The 23,399-nt window shown below is 41.6% G+C and overlaps 2 protein-coding genes across 2 annotated transcripts; both read left to right on the forward strand.

Annotated features, from left to right (window-relative positions):
- The first annotated feature begins 606 nt into the window (after window positions 1-606).
- Window positions 607-3,341, forward strand: LOC138645275 (E3 ubiquitin-protein ligase TRIM39-like). Its single transcript, XM_069734445.1, has one exon. The coding sequence runs from the start codon at window positions 730-732 to the stop codon at window positions 1,981-1,983; it is 1,254 nt and encodes a 417-aa protein (XP_069590546.1). The 5' UTR covers window positions 607-729; the 3' UTR covers window positions 1,984-3,341.
- Window positions 3,342-10,595: 7,254 nt separating this feature from the next.
- Window positions 10,596-21,413, forward strand: LOC138645276 (forkhead box protein J1.2-like). The gene is made up of 3 exons (XM_069734447.1): window positions 10,596-10,684; window positions 18,143-18,629; window positions 20,194-21,413. Exons 2-3 carry the CDS (start codon window positions 18,171-18,173, stop codon window positions 20,845-20,847), a joined length of 1,113 nt encoding a protein of 370 aa, XP_069590548.1. The 5' UTR covers window positions 10,596-10,684; window positions 18,143-18,170; the 3' UTR covers window positions 20,848-21,413.
- The last annotated feature ends 1,986 nt before the right edge of the window (window positions 21,414-23,399 follow it).

A 23,399-nucleotide genomic window follows, 5' to 3' on the forward strand; every position in this document is an offset into this window, starting at 1 on the left:
AACCCCGCCTCCATGGCTGAAGATTGTTCCCTCCAAATTCAGGTGACAGTGTCCCTTTAAGTTTGCACGAAAAAATATCTGATCTGATGCAGATGAGAAGAAATATAAAAAAAAAAAAGTTAAAAATATAGAATATACTCCACATTGTGAGTGATTTCCACCGTCCTAGCAGGACTTCCATGCTGGTTTCGCCACATTCTGCTCCTCAGGGGCTCTAGCGGTCACATGCAATGAAATGTTACTTGAAGGGGTCGTGGTGGAAGTCGCTAATTTGCAACATGATTTTGTGTAGATTTGCTGCAGAAGTGTTTTGATTAAATCAACAAAGTGTGAACATACTCTAATAAAGAAAAGCGGCTCTAGATTTCTTATATTCATTGCTAATAAAAGCATTTATTAAAGCAGACCTGTCGGGAGAGATGAGCGGACTTCCTAAACACCCATGATGGTCAGAGGTGACCATAATTTTGGCTGCATAATGTAGCACACATTAACGGAAGTAAAGGCAATAATCCTCGTGTTTCCGAGACACGGCTGCATTTTCTCCTGCGTCATCACTTCTGCATATTTTGCTTTCATTTTTAACTGGTAGAACTGGAAATATGAGTCCTTGTGACTTATTTCCCGGGTTTAATGGTTGACGCCTCTGGAGTGAGTGCAACAGGAGATCTGCGTTGGATCCGGTATTGCCAGCCGCTGTTATCGGTCTTTTGATTGATTTTTGCCACAATGGAGTCGCTGAACGCCGAGCTGATCTGCCCCATCTGTCTGGACCTCTATGATGACCCCGTGATGCTGAGCTGTGGGCACAACTTCTGCCAGGAGTGCATCAATCATGCCCTGGATTTTCCCAATGGATCTACAGACTTTAAATGTCCCGAGTGCAATGCAGTGTTTCTCCGACGTCCTGCCCTGCAGCGAAACCTGAAGCTGCGAAACATAGTGCAGCACCTACAAAGGGCTTCTCGCAACAATCTACAACGTTCTCTCTTGGAGCTACGCAGGGAGCAAGATGCCACCGAAAAAAGGCTTCATGGCCTCAACGAACAGAAAAGTCAAATTCAGGAAAGCTCACAGGCTCTGGAAATCGTCTTAAACACATTTTTTACCATGATCGAAAAAGATATCAGGAGATCCCGGAAGATTGTTCTGGGGGAAATCTCTAGGAAAAAGGAGCACGCGCTGGTGCAGGTCTCCAAATTAATGGAGGAGCTGGCGTTAAGGAAGCAGGAGCTGTCCAGGAGGGTACATGAGACGCAGGAGCTGCTCCTCGTGGGCGGTCCTGTAGTGATGTCACAGTTGGAGCCTGAAATAGAGGACGGGAAATTGCGAAGTGATAGCGCTGCAATTTTTTGGGATGAAACGCCCATCAGTTTGACTTTTAAGAAGTGCTTGTCCGGCGTGGTTCATATGTTTTCAGAATTAATTCAAATAATGCCCGAGCCAAAGACCTTGGACATAATCCTGGATGTAAACACCGCCTGTAAGGATATACACGTATCGCCTGACCGCAGATCCGCCTCCAATATCGGCGCCCACCAGGGGCATCCAGAGGGGCCGGAGCGCTTTACCATCTGCCAGCTTCTGAGCACCTGTAGCCTTTCAACGCAGAGTTATTGGAAAGTGGATGTCAGTAAAGCCGAGGAATGGATTATCGGAGTGGCTTACCATAGCATGGGCCGGAAAGCGCTGACCAGTGACGCCTACATAGGGTACAACAACAAGTCGTGGGGTCTGGAGTGCCGCCAAAGCCTTTCTGCCCTGCATAATAACGTGAGGCAAGAAGTGACCGTCAACTCTCCCGTCAAGCTGCTCGGGGTGTATGTGAACTATGAATCCGGACTAATATCGTTTTATCGGCTCAACAATCAATTCAGACACTTGTTTAGCTTCTCTGCCACCTTCACCGAGAGACTTCACGCTGCCTTCTGCGTGTTCCCAAATGGTTGCATAACAATCCGAAAAAGGAAGAGGGATCGTTAAATGTGTCTATGCCCAAAATTATACCCCCTTTCCAACTTTTCCTATGGACAGCATACACTTTTGGATAAGATGTGTCCCTGTAATAGTCCTGGTGGTCTAGAGTAGTTGACCATTGGTTCATAGGGGCTCTGTCTCCTTTATAAAAGGTGTGGCAGCAGTACGATTCATATCATTTAACCACAGGGTCAGAGGGGGGAATTTTGGGCCAAATCTAGTTTTTCTACCCCTTTACACAACATTTTTAAATGCTGTACCCACCTCATGTTTGTACAGAATAATCTCTCCTGTTCTGTGCACATATAGCACCGCCATTTTATGCATATAAATACTGCTGCAATGCTATACACATACTGTAAATACCACTGCTATGCTACATACACACTATTACATTATTTAAAAAATGCTCTTGCCCCATGTGTGCATAAATAATGCTGTTCTGCCATACAAATCTTATAAATACTACTACGATGCTATATGTACAATATTACATTACCAAAAAATAATGTTGCCCTATGCGTAAATAATGCTTCTATGCCAACTGTAAATATAACTGCTATACTGTACGTATACACAATATTACATTACCTAGCAAAAAATTGTCCCATATATGCATAAATAGCGCTGTTGTGCCATACACATACTGTAAATACCACTGCTACACTATAAACACAATATTACATTGCTTAAAAAATACCGTTAACCCATATACTATATACCGTAAATAAATAATGCTGCTATGCCATACACATACTGTAAATACCACTGCTACGCTATACACACAATATTACATTGCTTAAAAAAAATACACTTGCCCTATACTGTATAAATGCTGCTATGCCATAATCCAATTATAAATACCACTGCTATACTGTATACACTATGACACTACCTAGCACAAAACTTGCCCCATATATGCATAAATAGTCCAGCCATGACATACGCATACTGTTACGCTATATACACTATTACATTGCTTAAAAAATACTGCTGCTCTATATACTGTATACATAAATAATGCTGCCATGCCATAAACCAACTGTAAATACCACCGATATGCTATAAACACAATATTTTATTATCTAAAAAAAACTGTTGCTCCATATATGCATAAATAATGCGGCTATGCCATACACAAACTAAATATCACTGCTACACTATATACACAGTATTATATCACTTTAATACTTTTGCCCTCATTATGCATGCATAGTGCTGCTATATTGTGATTCTACCGACTTTTATGTCCTTTGGGAAATTTTGAGGTCATGAGAGGGTAAAAAATGATCTTACCGCAACCATGTATGCATCATTATTCTGTGTCAGCTCTTATCATTGAATGAAGACAATGTTGAATCATGCATTGCAATTTATTTCATTCCTTCTCCATTCATTGTCTGTTCATCTTCTGTGATCTCTGTCACTGCTTATGCAGAGCACAGCAGTCAAGATGAGTTTGTTATTGACTGCTGCGCTCTGCATAGGCAGTGATCAAGATGACAAAGCTCAATTCATTATGCTGAGCTTTGTCATTTCTGCTGCTGCATATACAGATCGCTGCAATCAAGGTGCGCTTGTCATCCGGCTGCTGTGCTCTGCATAGGCAATGACCAAAATGACAAAGCTCAATTCATATACTGTGCTTTATTTGGTTTGCTACCCCTATAGAGCGCAGAAGTCAAGATGAATATGTTATCAGCTGCTGTGCTCTGCATTAGCAGTGACCAAGATGACAACGGTCAATATATTATACGGAGCTTTGTCATTTTGGTTGCTTCCTCTGCAGAGCGCACCCGCAGATGACAAACTCATGCCACCTTCCGTGCTCTGCATAACCTCAGTCCGTAACCAGATATCATATATGATAACATATAATCCGGTAACTGTCATCACACAACCGCACTTGCTGTTGTAATTAATAGCTCATTGCCTCCCCAACATGTTTCGCCTAACCAGCTTCATCAGGGGTTTAAGATAAAATTGTGAGTGAGCCCAGTCTCTTGGATGAAAAGCCCCCACGCCTGAATGGTCTCAAGAAGCTTTACTGTTGGCAGACACAAGACTCATTGTAGAGTTCAGCTCTTCTTCTCCGGACAATCATTCTTCCAGATGTCCCAGACAGTCTGAAGGGGGCTTCATCAGAGAAAATAACTTTGTACAGGGATTGAACTGCAGAGATATAGGCTTATGAAACCACAATTCTGGCATTTTGATTATTTTTCTGATTATTGCAATTACTGTAGGAGTTAATTAATTTTATATATTGAAAGACCAGACTGGAGGCAGAGATATCAAATATGTTTATTTTTTAATCTTTAATGAAAGGGAAAAGGTGTTGCTAAAATCCTATTTATTTTTTACACCTTTATTTTTTACTGTGTAGAGTGCAGCAGTCAAATCTTCACAGCTGCTGCCCTCTGCACACTGACTCCGCTCTGCTCAGTAAACGTGAGGCCTCATTCAGACATAACGTTGCCTGTGCGAAGCGCTTCAAAGATGGCTGTCACTAGTTACTGGGCTCTGTACATCAAATCTGAAGGTGCTGAGCTCTGTAGCCAGTGACAATGTCATCCCTTGTCTGATGTGCTCTGCATAGGCAGAATTAAAGGCTCATTCGGAAGTCCGCGGTGCATCTTGTCTGAATGAGGCTTTACATTGATGGAGCTGAATCCGTGTTCAGAGCACTGCAGTGTGAGGATTACTCAGCTAAACTCTGAACACTAGAAGCGACAGCGCTGGTGAGAACCCATTGGCCAGCCTGGTATTGTACTCCTAATGCCAGACTACCAACCTGTTCTCACCGCTATGAGAAGAAGTTACCGTTGAGGTGACGTCCTACAGCTTGGTAGCCGGGTATTAGTACTACAATGTCAGGCTGCCCAACATGTTCTCACCGCTGTGAGAAGAAGTTACCATTGAGGTGACATCTTCCAGCTTGGTAGCCGGGTACTAGTACTACAATGTCAGGCTGCCCAACATGTTCTCACCACTGTAAGAAGAAGTTACCGTTGAGGTGACATCCTCCAGCTTGGTAGCCGGGTACTAGTACTACAATGTCAGGCTGCCCAACATGTTCTCACCACTGTAAGAAGAAGTTACCGTTGAGGTGACATCCTCCAGCTTGGTAGCCGGGTATTAGTACTACAATGTCAGGCTGCCCAACATGTTCTCACCACTGTAAGAAGAAGTTACCGTTGAGGTGACATCCTCCAGCTTGGTAGCCGGGTACTAGTACTACAATGTCAGGCTGCCCAACATGTCCTCACCACTGTAAGAAGAAGTTACCGTTGAGGCGACATCCTCCAGCTTGGTAGCCGGGTACTAGTACTACAATGTCAGGCTGCCCAACATGTCCTCACCACTGTAAGAAGAAGTTACCGTTGAGGCGACATCCTCCAGCTTGGTAGCCAGGTACTAGTACTACAATGTCAGGCTGCCCAACATGTTCTCACCACTGTAAGAAGAAGTTACCGTTGAGGTGACATCCTCCAGCTTGGTAGCCAGGTACTAGTACTACAATGTCAGGCTGCCCAACATGTTCTCACCACTGTAAGAAGAAGTTACTGTTGAGGCGACATCCTCCAGCTTGGTAGCCGGGTACTAGTACTACAATGTCAGGCTGCCCAACATGTTCTCACCACTGTAAGAAGAAGTTACTGTTGAGGCGACATCTTCCAGCTTGGTAGCCGGGTACTAGTACTACAATGTCAGGCTGCCCAACATGTTCTCACCACTGTAAGAAGAAGTTACCGTTGAGGTGACGTCCTCCAGCTTGGTAGCCGGGTACTAGTACTACAATGTCAGGCTGCCCAACATGTCCTCACCACTGTAAGAAGAAGTTACCGTTGAGGTGACATCCTCCAGCTTGGTAGCTGGGTACTAGTACTACAATGTCAGGCTGCCCAACATGTTCTCACCACTGTAAGAAGAAGTTACCTTTGAGGTGACATCTTCCAGCTTGGTAGCTGGGTACTAGTATTACAATGTCAGGCTGACCAACATGTTCTCACCACTGTAAGAAGTTACCTTTGAGGTGACATCTTCCAGCTTGGTAGCCGGGTACTAGTATTACAATGTCAGGCTGCCCAACATGTTCTCACCACAGTAAGAAGTTGTTACTGTTGAGGTGACATCTTCCAGCTTGGTAGCCGTGTATTACTACTACAATGTCAGGCTGACCAACATGTTCTCACCACTGCTGCGCTGTGTGTATACCTCCTATCACTGCTCGCACCTTCTGCCACTGCTCTAAGCAGTGACACATGATATTGTAGCTCAGTGCACAGCGCTGGGCTACAATAACATGGAGCCAGGAATGGGCACAGTTCACAGCTGGTAGGGCAACAGTATAGGAGATGTGGTCAGTGTCTAATCGCAGTCTCCTAACGCCTGGGTCTGCTGTAATTGTGACCGTGGACGCTCAGTGATCGCCTTACAAGCCACCACCATGGACTTGTTCCAGCCAGCTGTAGTGATCGACAATGGATCAGGGAACATCAACATTGGAACATCAGCAGATCTAACACGGCTCTTCTCTTACCAAAATATTGTTGGCCTACCAGACTACATTGTACTGATAGGAGCCGGACACATAGACCGGTACTGAAAAAACTACTACCAGAGATATCCGAGATATCCGTGTCCATGTGTGCGTGTTGTGTTTCATACGTGTGCCATATGTGTGCTGCCTGTGTGCCACATCAGTATCACATGTACCGGCGCCTAAGAAAAATCGGCCCAGTTTATGCTGTTCTTAGGTGCCGGGTGCTGAAGGCAGCTCACATCTTGTCCCCTGCTCTGCCTGCGATCAGCACGAGCAGAGGACAATGTTGAGAGATGTATTCAAGTGTAAAATTAAGAATAAAAGAAAAAAAAACACATTATAGTCACCTTAACACCTACTCTCCTAAAGCCATTGTCCCGTGTAAACAAAAAAAAAGAAGACAACATCCCTCATCTGTCCGAAGTTGAAAGAATCCATAGTGTCCCACGCCGTAATGCTTCTGTGCGACATTTGCTCATCAGCATGAGCGGTGGCCGGAGCAGCATATGGGGGGTATGGAGAGTAGCAGTGTGGAGGGTAAATACTATGGAGGGGCATCTTGTGGGGAACAGTGTGGAGAGGAGCAGCTTTGGGGGCACAGTCTGGAGAAGGGCAGCTTGTGAGGGACAGTATGGCGAGCGGATGCTTGTGGGGTGCACACACAGTATGGAGAGAGGAAGCTTGTGGGGGACAGTAGTGAGAAAGCACAGTGTGTGGGGGACAGTATTGAGAAGGCACAGTGTGTGGGGGACAGTATTGAGAAGGCACAGTGTGTGGGGGACAGTATGGAGAGCAGCAGCTTGTGGCAGACTGAATGGAGAGGGGCACTGTGGTGTGTAGAGGACAGTATGAAGAGGGAGCAGTGTGGAGGTTCAGCATGAGGATAAAAAGTGGAGAGAGGAAAGCATGAAGTGGGGATGGTGTGAAGGCCATAATTCATAAAGGGTCAGTATGGAGGTTATAGTTCATAAGGGTGGGGGATATTGTTCATAAGGGCAGATGGTGTAGTGGTTACTTAAGGTTTGACAGTGTAAACGTTACAGCTCATAAGTGGGAATAGTGTGGTGCTCATAGAAAAACTGTATGGTGGTTATAGTTTATATGGGGGGATGGTATGGAGACAATGTTTTAAAGGAGGACAGTGTTGATCTGGTGATGTGTTCATGTACTGATGGTGGTTCTGGTGCTATTCTAATGTACTAATGATGGTTCTGATGGTGTGTTCATGTACTGCTGGTGGTCCTGGCGCTATTCTAATGTACTAATGATGGTTCTGATGGTGTGTTCATGTACTGATGGTGGTTCTGGTGCTATTCTAATGTACTAATGATGGTTCTGATGGTGTGTTCATGTACTGATGGTGGTTCTGGTGATGTACTAATGATGATTCTGGTGCTATACTAATGTACGGATGATGGTTCTGCTGGTGTGTTCATGTACTGATATGATGGTTCTGGTGTTGTACTGATGATGGTTCTGGTGCTATACTAATGTACTGATGATGGTTCTGATGATGCGTTCATGTACTGATGGTGGTTCTGGTGATGTACTGATGATGATTCTGGTGCTATACTAATGTACTGATGATGGTTCTGCTGGTGTGTTCTTGTACTGATATGATGGTTCTAGTGTTGTACTAATGATGATTCTGGTGCTATACTAATGTACGGATGATGGTTCTGCTGGTGTGTTCATGTACTGATATGATGGTTCTGGTGTTGTACTGATGATGGTTCTGGTGCTATACTAATGTACTGATGATGGTTCTGATGATGCGTTCATGTACTGATGGTGGTTCTGGTGATGTACTAATGATAATTCTAGTGCTATACTAATGTACTGATGATGGTTCTGCTGGTGTGCTCATGTACTGATATGATGGTTCTGGTGTTGTAATGATGATGATTCTGGTGCTGTACTACTGTGCTGATGATGATTCTGATGATGTGTTCATGCACTGATGATGTTTCTGGTGCTGAATTCCCCCATTAGAAATAAATACATTAAAAATGTTATTATATATGGCCACATCCATAAATGTTTGATCTATCAAAACGTTCAAAATGTAAAACTGATTAGCTTGTATGGTAAGGGACAAGAGAGATCATAATACCAGAATGTTTTTTTTTTTTTGTCACCTTTCTTCCCTTAAAAAGTGATCAAAATATCATACGTACTACCCCAAACTGGTATCAATAAAATCATCAGCTCACCATGCAAAAAAAACAGAGCCCTTTTGCAGCACCATAAACAGAATATTAAAAAGGTGTTAAAAAATTGCATTACAAACCCAACTTTTTTTTTTTTTAAATATCTGAAAGTTTGATATTGCTGCAATCGCACTGACATGGAAAATCATATTCACGGGTCATTTTTACCATACAATGAATACTTTAAAAGTAAACCCCCAAGAAACGATGACGTAATTGGATTTTTTCACAGCAGGTTTATATTGTACTGCGGGAAGGGGCGCCATTTAAATTTTTGCCTCAGGCAGCAGAGAAATTACAGTCAGCCCTGCAGTACCACACAATGTCCAGCAAAGGGAGCCCTTGGCTTTCATATTACAGACCTGTTCAGTAGTCTCCCCATGGCACAGAATTGTAGAGTCATGCACTCATATAGATATGTTCTGTGGGCATGAACTGAGAACACACAGATTTTATGCAAAATGTGCCCTAACTAAATATATTTGAGGAGTGCAGACAGCAGAATATATATATACACACACGCACGCACGCACGCACACACGCGCACACACACACGGTGAAATAACCATCCAATCTACATAGGCAAAAAAAATCAAATCAAACCAGAGATGCCCATAAGTTAAGTTATGTGCAATAATGACAAATGACACCGGCAAAAAAAGGATAGAACACATCAAGAAAGAGAGGAACAAAAAGCCACGAAAAGTCCTGACACCAGCTGAAATCTATCAGTAATTAGAAAGCAATCCTGCCACTTAGTGAAAAATAATATCACATGGTTCAACTGATGGCCTGTAAAAAGGTGGCTCATTACCAAGGGGCAACACGAGAAACATCTCTTGTTGGGTAAAACCAGTCAGCTGTCTCAATACCTTTGCAACCTTATTGTTGCAAAACAGTGATGGAATTGGTTACAGAAGAATTTCAAAAGGTTCCAGTGACCACTGTTGGGGCCATAATCCAGAAGTGGAAAGAACATAATTTTACAATAAACCGGCCATGGCTAGGAGCTCCCCACAAGATTTCAGACAAGATTTATCACAAGGCTTGTTCAAGAGCCAAGGACCACCTGTGGAGAGATATAGAAAGACATGGAGTCAGCAGGTACAATTGTTTCAAAGAACAACGCCATTGTCCCCAGAAGTTATGGTTAGAGCTGAGTCATTTGTGGAGGGTGAAGAACCCTGGTGCAGAGCAGGATGGCTGGAAACATAAAAGCCAGGACCATAAATGACAAAATGGCTATAAACTGCCCGCTACATGTAGTAAGGGGTCCGGGCGCAATCACAGGATGAAGGATCCCAGAAATGGGAGCCACTAACAACAGTCACATCGTTATATCCGTAAATGTCCGATCTACCAACATATAAAATGAATTAACCCGTACGTTAAACGCTGAAAGGGAACAAAATAGGAAAACGCCAGAATTGCTGTTTTTTGGTTGCTGCACTTCTCCCAAAAAGATGCAATAAAAAACGTATTTTGCTGCTAAATGTCCCGCAGAGATGAGCATTTTTTAAAGTAAATTTTTCGATAATTTTGAAATAATATCAAATTTCGACATTTTCTACAATTTTGCTACAATTTTAATTATAGAATTACGTAAAATTGTAGCAAACTGCAAAATTAAATATTATTGTGAAACTTCCCAAAACTTTACTTTAAAAAAAAAAGTTTCCATCCCCCTCCACCTGCAGAGGACACACCAGGCTGCTCTCCGCCACAGAGGAGGGGTCTGCAGACAATACCTTTAAACGGTTGAAAAATCTCCGCCATCTGATTGGACGCTGCGAGAACAGGGTACCTGGCAACCGACAACCAATCAGATGTCAGAGTTCTGTTTAAAGGACTAAGCTCCCTGGGGAGGTAAGGTGGCAGAGGCTGCAGCTCAGTGTACAGAGGGATCATTTGTCAGAGGACATCGGCCCCAACCGGCTAGTCTCTCCCCGAGGTAAGATCTCCATATGCTCTACTTGGCTTTTATGCAATTTTAGCTTTTCATCACTTTTAGATGCCTAGTGCAATGCTTCCTAGAGAAGTGAGAATGCTTCCATAACTGGGGAGGAACTACAAGTCTCAGCATGTTGGACACACTTAATGCGAGCGTTAACCTTAAGGATGCAACACAACCCCCCCCCAAAAAAAAAAAAAAAGATAAAATGACAAATTCAGCTCTGCTACATCTGTATAGATAAAAGTGCATAGATGGTATAAGGGTGTTATAGGGCCGGGGTCGGGGGGCATCATGGGTTCGGAGGAGCGTTGGACACCTGTTTGCTGATCAGATTTCCAGGTGATTTGATCCTGTCACACACATCCCAGGGGAGCGTCACCTCCTGCACATCACCTGTTACAGGGAAGACCGCCGGACACAGGCGGATACGCCTCTGCTATATCATCACCATTGATCCTCACATCAAAGGACAAAATCCTCAACTTTCCCCACTTTTCACGAGCGAGGCACCTTTTTTTTTTATAGAAAGTATTATATATCTTTAGCTTTCTGTACTGTCCCGGTGCACGGAGGTAGCAGAGCTGAGCTTGTCATCTGGCACACAGCGTTGTGACGCCGAGATGTGGCGTCTGTGATAATGCACAGCAATGTCATGTATCTGTATACTCATTTATTACAATACTCTAGTGAGCAGCCTGGAAGAAGTGCACAACACATTCAGCTCAGCTACATCTGAACACTACAAGTACCATTCTCTTGTTACATTGGCTGTAATACAAACCGCTACGATACTGTACCCTGCCATCATGATATTATGTAACACATTGTGCTGCTATCACATGGACCATCACACTTTACTACTACTATATCACCCTGTAATACCACTACATCTTACTAGCATGTCACACCGTAATACTATATGTTACTAGTGTATAAAACTGTAATACCACTATATCACACTGTAATACTATGTTACTAGTGTATAAAACCGTAATACCACTATATCACACCGTAATACTAGTATATGTTACTAGTGTATACAACCGTAATACCACTATATCACACCGTAATCCTATCATATGCTACTAGTGTATAAAACCATAATACCACTATAGCACACCATAATACTATCATATGTTACTAGTGTATAAAGCTGTAATACCACTATATCACACCATAATACTATCATATGTTACTAGTGTATAAAACCGTAATACCACTACATCACACCATAATGATATCATATGTTACTAGTGTATAAAACCGTAATACCACTATATCACACCGTAATACTAGTATATGTTACTAGTGTATACAACCGTAATACCACTATATCACACCGTAATCCTATCATATGTTACTAGTGTATAAAACCATAATACCACTATATCACACCATAATACTATCATATGTTACTAGTGTATAAAACCGTAATACCACTACATCACACCATAATGATATCATATGTTACTAGTGTATAAAACCGTAATACCACTATATCACACCGTAATACTAGTATATGTTACTAGTGTATACAACCGTAATACCACTATATCACACCATAATACTATCATATGTTACTAGTGTATAAAGCTGTAATACCACTATATCACACCATAATACTATCATATGTTACTAGTGTATAAAGCTGTAATACCACTATATCACACCATAATACTATCATATGTTACTAGTGTATAAAGCCGCAATACCACTATATCACTCCATAATGCTATCATATTATACTAGTGTATAAAGCCGTAATACCACTATATCACACCATAATACTATCATATGTTACTAGTGTATAAAACTGTAATACCACTATATCACTCCATAATACTATCATATGTTATTAGTGCATAAAGCCGTAATACCACTATATCACACCATAATGCTATCATATGTTACTAGTGTATAAAGCCGTAATACTACTATATCACACCATAATGCTATCATATGTTACTAGTGTATAAAACTGTAATACCACTATATCACTCCATAATACTATCATATCTTACTAGTGTATAAAGCCGTAATACCACTATATCACACCATAATACTATCATATGTTACTAGTGTATAAAGTCGTAATACCACTATATCACTCCATAATGCTATCATATGTTACTAGTGTGTAAAGCCGTAATACTACTATATCACACCATAATGTTATCATATGTTACTAGTGTATAAAACCGTAATACCACTAAATCACACCATAATACTATCATATGTTACTAGTGTATAAAGCCGTAATACCACTATATCACTCCATAATGCTATCATATGTTATTAGTGCATAAAGCCGTAATACCACTATATCACACCATAATACTATCATATCTTACTAGTGTATAAAGCCGTAATACCACTATATCACACCATAATACTATCATATGTTACTAGTGTATAAAGTCGTAATACCACTATATCACTCCATAATGCTATCATATGTTACTAGTGTGTAAAGCCGTAATACTACTATATCACACCATAATGCTATCATATGTTACTAGTGTATAAAACCGTAATACCACTAAATCACACCATAATACTATCATATGTTACTAGTGTATAAAGCCGTAATACCACTATATCACTCCATAATGCTATCATATGTTATTAGTGCATAAAGCCGTAATACCACTATATCACACCATAATACTATCATATGTTATTAGTGCATAAAGCCGTAATACCACTATATCACACCATAATGCTATCATATGTTACTAGTGTATAAAGCCGTAATACCACTATATCACACCATAATAATATCATATGTTACTAGTGTTTAAAGCCGTAATACCACTATATCACACCATAATGCTATCATATGTTACTAGTGTATAAAGCCGTAATACCACTATATCACACCATAATAATATCATATGTTACTAGTGTTTAAAGCCGTAATACCACTATATCACTCCATAATGCTATCATATGTTATTAGTGCATAAAGCCGTAATACCACTATATCACACCATAATACTATCATATGTTATTAGTGCATAAAGCCGTAATACCACTATATCACACCATAATGCTATCATATGTTACTAGTGTATAAAGCCGTAATACCACTATATCACACCATAATAATATCATATGTTACTAGTGTTTAAAGCCGTAATACCACTATATCACACCATAATAATATCATATGTTACTAGTGTTTAAAGCCGTAATACCACTATATCACTCCATAATGCTACCATATGTTACTAGTGTGTAAAGCCGTAATACCACTATATCACAACATAATACTATCATATGTTATTAGTGCATAAAGCCGTAATACCACTATATCACACCATAATACTATCATATGTTATTAGTGCATAAAGCCGTAATACCACTATATCACACCATAATACTATCATATGTTATTAGTGCATAAAGCCGTAATACCACTATATCACTCCATAATACTATCATATGTTACTAGTGTATAAAGCCGTAATACCACTATATCACACCATAATGCTATCATATTATACTAGTGTATAAAGCCGTATACCACTATATCACACCATAATAATATCATATGTTACTAGTGTATAAAGCCGTAATACCACTATATCACTCCATAATGCTATCATATGTTACTAGTGTGTAAAACCATAATACTACTATATGACACTGTATGACTACCATATCACACTGTAATACTATCATATCATTCATAATACAATCATATTAAACTGTAATGCTACCATATCATACCTTAATACTATTATATTACTATGCAATGCTAACAGTCACACTGTAATACTATCATATTACACCATAATGCTATCATATCACACAGTAATGCTATCATATGGTGCATCACACTTCACAACTATGTCATCCTGTAATACCAGTACATCTTACTAGCATGTCACACTGGAATACTATATGTTACCAGTGTATAAAACCGTAATACCACTACATGACACCAAAATGCTATCATATTTTTCTAATATATAAAGCTGTAATACCACTATGACACTGTAATACTATCACATCACACTGTAATACTAACATATCACCCATAACATTATTATATTAAACCGTAATGCTACCATATCACCCCTTAATACTATTATATTACTCTATAATGCTAACAATCACACTGTAATACTATCATCACATACCATAATACTATCATATTACACCGTAATGCTATCATATCACATAGCAATGCTATCATATCACACCTTAATGCATGGTGCATCACACTTTACTACATCTATGTCAACCTGTAATACCATTGCACCTTACTAGCATGTCACACCGTAATACTATCATATCTTAATGATTAAAACTGTAATACTAACATATCTTGTTAGTGTATAAAACTGTAATACTGAATCAAACATAACACTATGATATCACACCGTAATGCTACCATATCACACTGTAATACTATTATAGCAGACAGCAATGCTACCGTATCACACTGTGATACTATTATGATACACCGTAATGCTACCATATCCTAACAATTTATAAAGCCGTAATACTATCATATCACACCATATTGCATCATATGGTGCTCCACACTTTACTACAACTATGTCAACCTGTAATACCATTGTATCTTACTAGCAGGTCACACAGTAATACTGTCATATCTTACTAATGTATAAAACCGTAATACTAACAAATCTTATTAGTGTATAAACCAGTAATACTATCATATCACACTGTAATACGGTCACATCTCGCTCGTGTATCCCACCTTAATGCCGTATCTTACTATCACTGACGGACACACAGAAGAGGGCCCCTGAGCAGGAGTGATATATGGGCCCTTTGCAGTCCAATAGTTCATCATAATGCACCAATAGTATGTCAGCCCCTGCCCATTACCGTATTACACCGTAATACTATAAAATCACACCGTAATCGTACCATATGCCATTATCATATCACATGATGCAACTATACCCATCCAGTGTCTGATCATGTAACGTTATCATCTTACTACTATATCCCGCCATTATACCATACTATCATATCATACCATTATGTCATCATATCCATGGCGGACAATGCTGAGACAGCGGTACGTGGGCCTCTATATTTTCAATAGCTCTTCATCAATTGCCACCAGGATATGCCAACAAGCATAAAATCCATCAGTAAATGTGAGCTGTAAAATCCATGACCTCTGCCCCTTATACAGTGTCCTCCTTTATTAACTTCTAGTTAAAATCCATGACCTCTGCCCCTTATACAGTGTCCTCCTTTATTAACTTATATTTGTAATGTGCAGATACACAGGAAACTAGGTTATATCCCGATCAGATCTGATTATCCCACCCTCTTACTTTCATGTCTTACTATTATGTCCGACTATTACCTCCGCCTGACAGGACCCTATAATAGGATATTCGACCCTTATAATTTAGCGGTTCCTGGTTACAAGCTAGGAAAGGGTTTGCATTAGCGTGAATATGTAACACTGCTCCTTGGGTGACCTGAGCACGCGCGCGGGCTGCACGAACAAGCGCTATTTGTTCTGAGCACGTTTGAACAAATAGTCCCTGGGGTGAGGTCTTGGGGGAGGTGGTGCCGCGGTGACTGTGCCCATTGCGGGATATTATCCGGCTATATTTACTGTCATTAGGGAAGAGGCAGCTAAATGCAATGCAAACAGCAAACAAGTGGGGACAGAGGCTTGAACAAAAGGCATGCAACCAGCCTGCTATATATGATGACAACCTATAAGTTAATCCAGTTTATGAACACCCTTCTGTAAATTAACCTAAGCTGCAATACCACATGCAACCTGCAGACAGGAGGGCGCTGTTTGTTTTTTTTTTTTTTTTTAAATGGTGGAAAATCTCTTTAATTAAATTTAATTAAATTTGCGACTATTGGTAACTGTGCATACGCAACGTATAATACGAAACTCTCCCTCCAGTTTCTCCGGTACCAAGGCCTGGACGCCACTGTGGCCCTATGGGGCCCCTCTGTGTTCTTATGACACATGAGCAAGTTGAGTTAATGATTACCATATCTCTGATATAAATAACTTAAATCGTCATCATGATAAATAGATTAAGGAAATTATAATAATTCCTTAAAGTGATTGCCCATGTTAGGAAAACATTTTTTTGGTAAGAAGGATCACAGAAAATGATAAAGTGGTCATAGCGTTTAACACTATTTGGATCCCCCCCAAAGAATATTGCAATCTACATGGTGCATCCATTCATCACCCACTTTATATCATTTAGAATATAATTGCCTAAGGGTTTTTCCGTCTGTCTGTCTGTCTGTCTGTCTGTCTGTCCTGGAAATCCCGGCTCTCTGATTGGTCGAGGCCGCCAGGCCTCGACCAATCAGAGACCGGCACAGCATCGACGTAGAAATCCCGCGTCTCTGATTGGTCGAGGCCGCAAGGCCTCGACCAATCAGCAACGGGCACAGCGACGATGATGTCATAAAGGACGTAGAAATCCCGCGTCTGATTGGTCGAGGCCGCCAGGCCTCGACCAATCAGCAACAGGCACAGCGACGATGATGTCATAAAGGACATAGACATCTCACGTTTCTGATTCAGCGACGGGCACAGTATCGACGTAGATGTCATAATGGTTGCCATGGCGACGATGATGTCATAAAGGTTGCCTCGACCAATCAGTGACGGGCACAGTCTGCCGCGAATTCTGGAATCATCATTGTCCATATACTACGGGGACATGCATATTCTAGAATACCCGATGCATTAGAATCGGGCCACAATCTAGTTTAGAATATTCCTTAAAGGGGCTGTCCACTACCTACAAGAAAAAAAGGTTAAAAATGGCACTGGAAGAAAAAAATAATAAAAATGATACTCGCCTAACAATCCGCCGCTGGTCCCGTTCAAGTCTTTACTTCCTGTTCCCTCTGGACAAACAGGAAGTGACTGCTCAGCCAATCACTGGCCACATCAGCTTTATGCCTCAGCTTGTGATTCGCTACCTCGGTCACATGTGCCTGTGTAATGATGTACATGCTGCGGCAGGAATTTAAAGAAAATAGGGGGTCGGACAGTGTCTGAATGGGGTGGAGAGGACAATATTTTTTTTGGAACCCATTATGAAACTTACAAAAAAAAATAGCAGAAGTGGACATCCCCTTTAAAATATATTAAAGTAGCATCATTCACGCATATGGACTGCAGTCGCATGGTACAGTGACCTGGGCATGCATGCAAGGAATTCAGGTTTGTTTTGGAAGTAATGATGATGGGAGCTGAAAGATGATTTCACACATCCCTGGTTTTCTTATACTCCATGACTCAGAAGAGTCATGTAACACTGTTCATCCTAAGCCTCCTGGTTCATGCAGACCTACTGAGATAGTTACACATATGGAACAAAAAAATAAAAATAAGGACCATAGATGAACATAGATGGTCATATGCCAACAGCTAGGTCTTACTAAATAACTTTGATGCCTTTATTGCAGATCTGCCATTGGCCCTTTCCAGGGGACCATGCCTGTTCTTTCTTCCAACCATCAAACTTCTCACATGGAGAAGGACAACATTCGAGAAGATGACAGCTTAACCAACCTACAGTGGCTTCAAGACTTTTCCATTTGGAGCTCAGACTTGACTTCATTTGCTATTTCTTGTCCTCCTGCAACGAACAAGACCCAAGGTCCGTGTAGCCCTCCAGCTGGAGATACAGCCTCCTTCCAGGCTCCTCGTACAGGGAAACAAAGGTCCAACAACGGATCCAATGCCTGGCCGTCTTTACCGTCTTCTGGACCAAATCCTATGCAGGAAGTGGATTATAGAACAAATCCTAATGTTAAACCGCCATATTCGTATGCCACCCTCATATGCATGGCTATGGAGGCCAGCCAGCAGAGAAAACTGACCCTGTCCGCCATATACAACTGGATCACCCAGAACTTCTGTTACTATAGGCATGCTGACCCAAGCTGGCAGGTAAGATATGTTCACTATCTAGTTGGAGGTCCTAGCAAGAGGGATAGCCTGAGCTGCCACCTACCTTGTCCATACCTTATGTGGTCCGCGGAGTCACCACAGTCAGGTATGACTGCTACCCAAAGGTCTAGTAAACCATATTGTGGCCATCAAAAGTGAAGTAAGTTAAGGCCTACTTGGTTTTAGGACTGGTACCAGCTCAAGCTTTCCCAGTATCAAGGATGATTGAAGTGTATGAGTGTGTATGTTGTAGATGTAGGTATGTGGTAGAAGACCAAGGGTAGTCCTGTAATCAGAAAGGTGTCCCCCATAAGAGCTTGTTTATACTATTTTTTGCTGAGTTTTTTTAATGGAAACTGAGCAGAAACTACAATTTTTTGAGGAGTTTTGTGTTTTTGAGGAAAATTTGGAGAGTCACATCTCAGTTTCTGCTCCAAAATCTCTTTAGAAAGCTTAGTGTGAGCATACCCTAACTGTTCCCTGAAATAAGCCCCCAATCTGTTCCTTATCATTTCGTCCACATACATTGCATAACTAGTTTTCTCCCAGACCTTCCAATTCAAAACTCTAGAAACTCGACGTAAAGTCCTCTAACGGGTCCCTTAAGGACTTATATATCTGGTTCATCTGTACCATTTAATGGCGCTACTTGTACAGGATCAAGGTAGGACCTGATTTGAAAACTTGAGGATCAGCAAATCTTAGCTATATGTCTAAATGAGAAGACGGAGATTGAAATGGTGATGATTGACATGAAGTTTAGGATATTGATGACCCGAAGTATCTGCATACAGAAGGTAATAGCTATAGGACAAAGGTAACTGACCTTCCCTAGTGACAGGAGATGTAACGCAATAATTGAGAGTCATATCATGAGGTAAAGACACATTTTTGAAGCCCCTTCAGATGTGGTTGCTAATTCTGCATCCCCTATAATTACATCCCCATCGGGCAGCACTATGGACATAGACTATCTTGCATAGCCTGAATTTTTGGTTATGCTTCTTCCTAGAAACATATCCTAGGATATTATTACATCTGTCTTTTTATTTGGTTTTGGCCCAGAGAGCATCGGTTTCTACTCTTACGTCTTGATAGGACATGAAAGCATGAAAGGACCTCGGTGTAAAGGGCATAAGAGGAGTTTTGTATGGAGGAATCAATGACCTGCTCATGTTGAGATGGGAATCCTCCTGTGATTACGGCACATTGCATTATTCATGACTAGCCTCATCTTTTGGTGAGGTCCTTGCCAGGTGTCCTTCTGTAGTTAACAGTAGGCTACCAGCCTGGCTTTGAGAGGCAGCTGCATAATGGAGCACTTTGTCCTGCCGGTAAGGGACACCTGAGCAGGTATGGTGTGGGGGATGACAGAGATGATGGGATCATTCATCTAATTTTCAGTAGTCATACTCCATTAACCAGACCTGAGGTAGGCAACGTGTTGCACAAATTGTGGTGGGTCTACACATCTTACTACGGAATATGCATAGACCTGTACATTAGAGTGCCTGTCTCATCATTCTTTCCATTTTCCATACATTAGTTTTTTTTCCCATTTCAGAATTCCATCCGGCACAACCTCTCTTTGAATAAATGCTTCATGAAAGTCCCCAGAGGAAAAGATGAACCTGGGAAAGGTGGATTTTGGCAGATGGATCCTCGTTACGCTGATATGTTCGTGAATGGAGTATTGCGAAGGAGAAGGATGCCAGCTTCTCATCTTGACCCTCCAAGGTGCAGCAACGTACCGATCCACCATCCCTACCAGTCATCTGTTCGACCAAATAACCGCCAAAACCCAAATTCTTCTTGCAGTTACAAGCAGCTAAGGAGGCAAGAGAAGCCCAGTCCTGTTTTGCCGGCCCTGAGGTCACAGGAACGACATGGGGACAATTTCTTGTCTTCTGAAAGTGATCATCTGCGTGGAAGCAACTTTGATGACCTTGATCTGCAGACAGCTTTAATATCAATGTGGTGGGAAGAAGACATAGGACCTTCTGGGGTCAATGCCTCAGTTGTGAACACTTCCAATTTGGAAGTGTCCCATCAGGAACCTGCCATAATGGATAGCCAATGGTTCCTGCCTACTGACCACCATCCAACTTGGCAAGAGTTGAAAGAGGAACCTGTGGCGAATCAGTGGTTCATAGACAATGGTTATGTCGAAGATGTTTTGTATGAGTGCCCACCATGGGAAAGGGCTGAGACATTATGACCTGTCGACCGGAAACACAAGCCTTAAAGCAGCTTATGGTTGGATTTCAGATTGTAATGACTGATGTGAAAAAAAACCTGGAACTGAGGACCTTTTCAGGCCTTTGGTCTCCTTGACCTTTCATGGTTGGAAAGTTGCATTTGAGGTGGGTCTTAGGGTCTAAATAAAGCTCACATTGTTAAGGATATGAGTCCATTCGGATCACCAAAAACTAATGGACCTTAGCCATATGACGACACACGGATCTCTGCAGGTTTTTTTTTGTATTCCAGGCCTGGACTTTAGGCCTTTTTTTTCATCCTGCACTAATGCGATATCACTACTTCAGAGAACTTGAAGGTCACAGCCATTATATTACATCAAGCAGAAATATATTTTTACAAATCCTTTAAAATGATAGGTTATATATGAACAACGCGGAGATCTATATGGAGAGCAAATATCATAGACTTTATGTTGACAGTACATGGATTTCATATGTGATGTGAAGGATAGTCAGATCTAGATATGAGGCCTACGAATCGGGCCCATCTGACATATGCAAAAATAAATGAAACATAATTAAACAGTGTCCTTTTGTTTTTTTTTCCTGGAGGGTTTAATGTTTGTTTGTTTTTGTTATCGTTTGCGAATAGGATTTTTTGTATAAAAAATAGAAAAAAGGGCTGTTTTACTTTTATTTCCTGTCAGCAACAGCACCACTTTTGCCCACAGTCTGTACCTGGTACTGCAGCTCAGGGCTATTCAAGGAAATATTGCAATACTGCTCTCAACCCACCGACAAGAGTGGCGCTGTTTCTTGAAAATAACTTTTTTGTTTTCTTTTGAATCGCATACAACTTTTTAAAGCTTTAGTGCTTCTGACTAATAACTGATTATATCTTTGTGCTCCAACGGAGGGGGAATATGAAGGCGATTTATGATGGCTGAGGCTTATCTCTGGACACCAATGCACTCTGTAATAGGACAACCCCGCACCTACCATAAACGCATAATGCAAGTGAACGGGGTCACATTGCAGTCGGTAACGTACCACCGCATGCAAGTCGCAAAAAAGTTAGGAAAAGTTTGATTTTTCACAATGTATTTGTCGCGGTATTTTGTGTGTCGCTATACACCTGTACTATTCTGCATACAGCGTAGTTTGGCAGCGTGGTTTGTATCGCAGCAAAAATCAACATGGACATATTGGTGTCTTTCTATGTGGCAGAGGGGCCATTGGGACCCCTCCAGCAATGACACCAGGGTACCACTGCTACTTTCCCCCCTAACTATTGTTATTTCTGAATTTTTTTATTAGAATCAGGGCCGGCTTTGTCGTTAGTTTATGCCTGGTATTGCAGTATTCACCTCAATAGGGCTGAGCTGTATTACCTAACACAACCTATAGATAACGGTGGCGCTAACGAACAGGATGCTCAAGGAAGGGCAGCATACAAACTTAAAGTTTTCTATTTTTTTTTACATTTTTTGTTTTCAGACTGCTCTTCACTGTGGGTAGCTAATAGTCCCATATACCAAGGTCTGAGGACAGGGTATGGGAACCTCCCAGGCGAGCACAGTCCCATTTTATCAGGTTCCCTGTGTAATCCTAGATGTCTGTGTGATTAGCTCAGCAGATGACAGCTCATTATTTCCAGCAGGGGCTCAGTTTCCCGTGGTATAATTACACAGGAGGGAGGGAATGAGGTGTAGGAGTCAGAGCTGGATATAAGGCACCATGTCACCCCCGTGACCTCACATTTAATGAGACTATGTGGGAGTCAGATAAGGTTGGCAGACCCCAAGTATGCGAGTGTCTGAACCTATAGGTTATCGGTGGTCTTTATCTGCGTCTCAGTCCATGCACTTGACTATGTTATCCATCAGTCATAAAAAAAAACTCCCTTCATGGTCAACAGGTCATGTCAGATCAGGGAAGAAATATGGATGTGCACACTTCACTTCCTATGTATGGGAAGATTTGACATATAATTCTCTTTATTCACAGATGAATTAATCGTCCTGTATAGTATATTCCATGTGCCTTCACTATTTCACACATCCACATTTCACGGCCCGAGTGCGGAACGCGATGTACGGACCGGCCGCCGGTCTCCTGGCCTGAACTCAACAGCCTCATAGGTCTATATGTTTGGGTCAGGGTTCCAGCGGCCATTTTGTACATCGTGGTCCGTAGTAGTCGGACCATAATATACAGAGATGTCTGAGGCTGCGAGAGATGGTCACGGCCATGTTGATTTCCAGGCCTTACTACATGGTTTCCTAGGTGACCCGCCACAGAGTGTTTCCTCAGGCAATTCGTCACCCACTCCTGCCTCCACTCCACCAATTCTCCCACAACTGATAAGTCCAGGGCTAACAAATATATAGACCAAAACATCCTGCTCACACACCTGTGCTAAAAAACACTCCCATATTTACACTTTCTTTTGCCCCTCTAAGCCATGTTGTGGCCCTGCACTTCAACACCACTACTTCTAAGTCAGCGCGGGGCGTTTTCTGGTCCCAAACAGACGTTTAGGTCAGGAGGTCAGCGCTATTATGACAGA

This window comes from Ranitomeya imitator, chromosome 7 (assembly GCF_032444005.1).
Source record: "Ranitomeya imitator isolate aRanImi1 chromosome 7, aRanImi1.pri, whole genome shotgun sequence".
Lineage (NCBI taxonomy): Eukaryota > Metazoa > Chordata > Amphibia > Anura > Dendrobatidae > Ranitomeya > Ranitomeya imitator.